Below are 7,279 nucleotides of genomic sequence, written 5' to 3' on the forward strand. Positions count from 1 at the left end.
AATGAGGGGAATTCTTGATGGAAACTCTGCTTTGCTTCCCTAACAAACAATGAGTACACCTTTTCAGAAGTGTACTTTTCAGTCCACATAGTAGACTTTTCTTCCCCAATAGAGCTAATCCTTTCTCACTCATGTGAGCCAGTCTCTTGTGCCACAACTCTGCTATACCATTATCCTCCATCGCATTAATAATGTCGTTGGAGATCTTTGCTTGCAGAATGTACAATGCAGAGTGCTTCATGCCTCGAGCCACAACCATAGCACCCCTGGTGAGCTTCCACTGACCATCACTGAAAGTGCTGCAGTACCCTTCGTCATCAAGTTTACCTGCAGAAATCAAAATCAAACGAATGTCAGGAATATGCTTCACATCTCTAAGAACTATACTCGTGCCATTATTTGTCTTCAGATACACATCCCCAATTCCAATGACTTTAACCAAGCCATCGTTTCCCATCTTTACTGTTCCAAAGTCACCAGATCTAAAGGATGTAAAGAAATCCTTCCGAGATGTAGCATGAATGGAGGCACCACTGTCAATCACCCAACTAGTCTCATGATATGCAACATTTATCATCTTATCATTATAAACAATGAGGAATTCTGCAGGAGTGGCAGTACAAACTCTATCATCATCATCTTTGTCATCTCCATTCTTCATTCCCTTCCCTTTCTCATTCTTGTTTTCTCTATTCAATTGCCTGCAATATTTCTTGATGTGTCCCTTTTTCCCGCAATGATGACACTCAACATTTGCAAACTTGTTGGACTCGCTTCTACTGTTATCTTTGTTCTTCGGACCTCTGCTCTTACTTCTCCCCCTCTTTTCTGTAACCAAGATCTCTGACTGTGAAGAGGACCCCTGTGTTTTTCTTCTCATCTCTTCATTTAGCAAACAACTCTTGGCCCTATCCATTGTGATTACACCTTCTGGAGCGGAGTTAGACAATGAAATTCTGAGCGTCTCCCACGAGTTCGATAATGAACCAAGCAACCATAACCCTTGTATCTCATCATCAAACTTAATACCCATTCCAGCCAACTGATTAATAATTCCTTGGAATGTATTCAGGTGATCAGATAAAGGAGTCCCATCTTGGTACCTCAAAGTCATCATTTGTTTAATCAGAAACAACTTAGTATTTCCAGTCTTTCTAGCATATAACTGTTTAAGCTTATTCCATAGAGAACGTGCATTTGTTTCTCCACTAATATGGTTCAAAACATTATCATCTACCCATTGCCTGATATACCCATACACCTGTCGATGTAACAAAGTCCATTCCGTATCTTTTTTTTCTGGTTTTTCAGCACTAAATACCGGTAGGTAATAATCTTTCACATAAAGAAGATCCTGCATTTTTCCTTTCTATATGTGATAATTTAAACCATTGAGATTAATCATTCTACTAGTATTTGCTTCCATAACTCAAACTGCCAACCTAACAATCTGGAAACCTGGCTCTGATACCACTTTGTTGAGAGAGATATCAATAAACAACTACAGCAGAATAATTCTTCTCCCTATATGCAAGCAAATATAGTGGATCTCTACTTTTATACGTGCTGGAAATAATAATAGAAATAATCAATCACACCAAGCCACAAGAATACAAACAGTTTTTTACATGGAAAACTTCCTCAGTGTGAGGAAGAAAAATCACGGGACCTAGTCCAGTTAAAATCTCCACTATCTCTAATCGTAATTAGAGGATACAAATATCTCTCATCAAGATATCTACAATCTTGGCAAATACAAAGAGAATTGGAGAGAATATACCAAATTCGCGGTTACTGTTCACGGGCAAAAACCCCAACTCTTGAGCTCCAAATTCGATCTCCACCGTTCAGATTGTAACTCCTTGAGTCGTGAACTTCTCCTCCAAATTTCAGCTCGATCGAACCATAGACGAAGCAGGATCGGACTCTTGATGAATTCTGGGCAGTATATAAAAAATCACGTTTTTCTCTCTTTCTTTTGAGAAGTGATGACTCCTCTCTTCTCCCCACTCTTTTTATAACTTCCTTTAGGTTTTCCACACTAAAAGGGTCGGGCTTTGATCTTTTGATAAGGCCCACTTGGGCTTTCCTCCACATGGAAGGAAATAACCCAACAAATTCATCGTCACTTCTAATATCTACAAGATAAAAATAAGTTCTTAAGAGATCTGGCTAATCTCCGAAAAATTTGACAATGCGTAAGGTAGTGAATGAGTATAGAGAATTGACCAAAGAGAAAAGGTGCGTGCGCATGCACATACACATATATAGACAAATTTTTTTAAAAGAGAGAGATAGAGTTCTACTACAATTTATCAAGAGGTCCCCCTTGTTCTTATGGTCTACCTCCCTATCTTGCCTTCTTTCTATTGAGTACATATCTTTCATCCATAGCGTGGGTAATTGGTAGTATGTTAGTAATTGCGCACAGATGATTATGTAAACATGTGTGGGTATAATTGCCTTGGTCTTTACTTAGTGGGTAGTTACCACTTGCTTTGTCCCGCACTTAATTGTCTTGTCTAAAACAATTATGCTCTTTCACGGCATACACATGTAGCATACCTGCTCAAACTAGGTTTTATCTTCCACTTAGCTTGCTCTACTCAAGACTGATATGTTCTTCCCACTACTCAAATAGTTCTACCCTTCCACGTGACTTACACATGGAAACTTGTTCGACACAGATCTACTCGTTCACCTGAACTACACGTGACAGACTTGTTCAAAACATGTTTACTCTTTCACGTGTTATGTACGTTGTCAACCTACTTTTCAAAAAATTGCTTCATATTCTTGTGACGTGCTCCAATCCCAACAACAACAATTTTTTTTTTACAAAAAATAAATCATAAAATTTAATTAACAAATGATAACTAATTTTAGTTCAATTTAACATCTAATTCAAGACGTTAAATGTCATGTTAAAATTATATAAGACCAATTATAACAGCAATCATAGAGAGGATAAGTTAGGTTTGAATAATATTGTGATGTTCTTACAAGTTGAATTGTCAATGAATATTTTAACTAGTTTAATAATAAATTTATCAAGCAAGATAACACATTTTCAATTAATTATTATGATATGAATAATGGTTAAAATCAATGATGAATCTAAAACTCACTGTCAATGAAGGCTAAGGCTTATGCATAGTTATACATCCTCAATGATTTTTTATTTTATAAGATTTAAACGTATAGAATCATGACTAATATTTTATGTATTTTAAAAAATTATTATGTGTTCAATATGAAAAGAATAGCAAATTAGGATTCACTAAAAATTAGGGCTTATAATACTCTAAAAATTACGTAAAGTTTTGAGGAAATATGAAAAGAATCTAAGAATTTACTATCAAAGAGTACAACTATAAGAATATAAAATTAATATGGAAAACACAACAATTTAAGATTCACTTCAAATTAGCTTGTTAAACAAATCCCCAAAATCTTATTTATTTAGACTTAGATCCCATGCCGAGACCCTAAAAAAGCTTGCTCGTCTCGGGCTACATGTATTGTGTGGAGTATTTTATTTTTTATTTTTTGTAAATTGAATGTGAGCTATAGCCCGTTACTTTGATTTGCCCATAATTAAAAGTTGAAGAAAAAAATAATATTAAAAAATATATATATAGCTCGATTGCATTAATGTACCATTGTTGCATTAAATATGAACTAGCGTAACGTTTAGAAACATAAAGTTTGGATTCTAAATTTAAATCTATGTGATTCAAGTAAAATATAATAAATATAATACTAAATTTCAACTAAACCTATTTGAATTTAAATGAAACCCAAAATTCATGCCATAAAATATAACATAAACATGTACTTAAATATAACCCATCACACAAATGTTACTTTAATCGGATGAATGTAAAAGAAGTACTAATAAATGCCCTGAATATGCAAAAGTCTAAACTACCCTCCATCGAAGTGACTGTTAAGTGTAAACTATTTCTATCTCATTTCACAGAAACTCTAATCACTTAAATAGTGAAATAAATGTATTCTAATTACATTAATTATGAGCTAAATTAAAATTTTAAAACTTAATATATGAATTATAAAATTTAAATTTATATAAATTTAAATAAAAATAATTTTAAATTATTTTTAATTTCATTCAAATCTACTTAAATCTAAATATAAGATACAGTGTTTACATCTAAGTCCATGCTACCTTGATGGGTCGAATCAAAGCAGAGTTTTACTGAAATGTCTCTGAATATTTGAAAAGTCCAAAACACCCTCGGTCTAAGCCCTACCGTTTCTATGTTGTGCTGTGTTAAAAGTCAAACGCGTCGGTGTTTACTCCCGAAGCCTCCTCACTCGCTTCTTCCCTTTTTTTACTTTTTTAATTTAATTTAAAAATAAATTACTTATTATTTATTATTTTTTAAATATCTTTTCTGTTTTTTTTTTTCCCGAAATAAAACACTGGTGGTGAGCCCATTTCACTTCCCACCAGCCACCATTTCCACCCTCTCTCTCTCATTACACTTCCCACCAGCTACCATCTCCACTCTCTCTCTCTCTCTCTCTCTAAGCCCTCACTCTTTCTCTCTCTAGACGTTCTCTTCTGCTCTGAATTCTCTCAGTACCAAAAAAATTTGCATCAATTTACGACAGATTTTCGAGTTTCTTAACATTCTGATCTTTCTTTAGGTTTGATTCGCTTCTCTTGATCGGTAAATTCCCCACAATGGGATCTCCCCGGAGAATCTTCCTCTCTCTCCTCCCTCTTCTAGCGGTGATGGCGTCGGTGGTGTCCAAAGATCAGACCGACTGCCAAATGTGCTCCTCCTGTTCGAACCCCTGCAATCCAGTTCCGTCGCCACCACCGCCGTCTCCTCCGCCTCCGGCGGTGCCCTCGAATCCTCCGCCGTCTCCCCCGGCCTCTTCCAACAACTGCCCGCCGCCCCCGTCCCCGCCCGCATCCGGCGACGGAGGCAGCGGGTACTACTACTCTCCTCCACCACCGTCCTCCGGGTACTACTCGCCGCCGCCGCCCGGCGGGGGCTCCACTGGGGGCTTCTACCCGCCGCCCTACAGCAACTACCCGGGGGGGCCGCCGCCGCCGAACCCCATCGTCCCATACTTCCCTTATTTTTACAAGTACCCTCCGCCGCAGGGGAATACGAATGCGGTGGCGCCCCCCGTTCATCCCGCAATTTACTCCATTCCTTCTTGCGCTGCTCTGATCTTGATTTTCCTTTGTTGTTTTTGAAAAGCCCCCAAAAAAATATATTGAAAATAATGTGGCAGATTCGCAGATCTACAAACGCGCAGACGAGAGAAGATGGAGAGTTTCGATGTTCAAGGCAAAATCCATTAATGGCAGAGAGGTTGGACCGGAGTGTTCACTTTCTGCATTTCCCGAAATGCCCTTCATTTCCAGACTGGGTAGGCGAGCTGAAGAGGACGAAAAGGTCATTTCCGTCCCAAAACACATGCAATTATTGACTGAAGTAATCTCTCTCCTCTTCTCCTCTTCTCTCTCTGTTTGTAATGCAGGCGAGGGATCTGTAAATTTGTGACAATTTTAGTGTTTTGCTTTAATTATATTTTTTCAATTTCATTATCATTAATATTAATAGAAGGGAATAAGGGGATCACTTTTGTCACTATGAAAAGTTTCAATTCTCTCTTTGATTAAAGTTTAGAAATGTTAATTCCTTTGTATTGTGAATTATCTATTTTTCATATTTTTGCCTGCTTCTCTTACTCCACAAATTTGGTTCATACAAAATATAGAATAAAATTTTATTTTAATTCACACAAATTAAATTTAGATTTAATACTCCAAATTCAAATTCGTTAATATTAATTTAGGATTTGAAATGGTAAAATTCGTATGACTTTGCTATAAGCCAATCATGTTATCTGCTAGGATGTTCTAATTGGTTCAAACTTGAAACCAAGAAAATTTTCTAAGCTTTTCTTTTATTTTCTGTGGAAAGGTGGAAAACAGAAAAGATGGGGAAGAGGACCCATTTGATTAAAGGGGAAAAAATGTGGGCCCATGGACCGCTCCTAAGGTTTGGACCTTGTGCTGCCCTTTTCTCTTTTTGGGCTAACCCCCTTTTCCATAATGTCATGTGGGAAAAAAGTTGGTTATGCTTTTTTAATGTGATAATAATAATAATAATAATAATAATAATTGAGACTTAGGAGGTACGTAGCCTGGACGTCACGTTATATCGGTGGTATCTTGTATACAAAGTTTTATCATTATGGACCGACATAATAGAAAGAGACAAAATCCATTATCATTATGGATAATGGGTTTTATTACTCTTTAAACCCATTAGTCTTTCGTTATGCACAATTTTCTCACCTATACATTTATTACCTTAAGACAAATGCTGAAGGTAGTTCATTCTTTTACCACCCCTTGCCTATTCAGTCCATTAGGGTTTTGTTAGGCTCCAAAGGCTTCAATTCAAAGTTTTATATATAAAAATTTCATGTTCCTATTCTAACGACGCAAATTTTATATTTTAGATTTGAATTTATATAAATTTTAATGAAATTATGTTGCATTTAATAATACAAATTTTGAGTCTCAAATTTGAATTTATATATATTTATTTAAGATTGCATATAATTTTATATTTTATTTTATCTAAATTTACGCAAACTCAAATCGGAAATCTCTCTCAAATCTAGTCATTTTATAATTTTCTACTCTTTATTCTCAAACATGGGGAAGAGAACATAAAGTAAATTATTATTATTATTATTATTTTGGAAATTTTATTATTGAAGTTGTAAGATGGATATGCATTTCATTTTTCATGTGTATCAAGGCACATGCAAATATTAATAATGTTGATAGGAGAGGAATTTTGGGCTTCATAAAGCCTAAAAGGCTATCCTTCTCAGAGGGCGGTACAACTGCAAGGAAAAAAAAATAAAGTCAAATTTAATTTAATGTAACTTAGGGTGTAAAAATTTATGCAATTTAATCTTTTATAGTAAATTAAAAGTGGTCCATACATTTAATTCTATATAATAAATGACATTCATCTCTATAATACATAAGAGTACTATAATTTTGACCGCATTGGTTTCAAATCTTAGATTTAAATTTATATAGATTTGACTGAAATTTTATATAATGCATTTTATCCAAATACAAAAAAAAAAAAAAATCTAAATTCAAAGTTAAAAAATTAAAATTATATTTTCAAACACTATCTAAATGAGAACAAAATACAAGAAATACCAATATAAAAAAATCTCTTGAGCAACCAGCTTAACATCTACA

The 7,279-nt window shown here is 35.1% G+C and overlaps 1 protein-coding gene across 1 annotated transcript; it reads left to right on the forward strand.

Annotated features, from left to right (window-relative positions):
* Positions 1-4,432: 4,432 nt before the first annotated feature.
* LOC131151050 (uncharacterized) lies at positions 4,433-5,636 on the forward strand. Its single transcript, XM_058102224.1, has one exon. The coding sequence runs from the start codon at positions 4,712-4,714 to the stop codon at positions 5,234-5,236; it is 525 nt and encodes a 174-aa protein (XP_057958207.1). The 5' UTR covers positions 4,433-4,711; the 3' UTR covers positions 5,237-5,636.
* Positions 5,637-7,279: the final 1,643 nt, after the last annotated feature.

This window comes from Malania oleifera, chromosome 3, assembly GCF_029873635.1.
Source record: "Malania oleifera isolate guangnan ecotype guangnan chromosome 3, ASM2987363v1, whole genome shotgun sequence".
Lineage (NCBI taxonomy): Eukaryota > Viridiplantae > Streptophyta > Magnoliopsida > Santalales > Ximeniaceae > Malania > Malania oleifera.

Bases quoted from the DNA above. Each gene is read 5' to 3' on its own strand.
- LOC131151050 (XM_058102224.1), top strand. From the start codon at position 4,712: ATGGGATCTCCCCGGAGAATCTTCCTCTCTCTCCTCCCTCTTCTAGCG.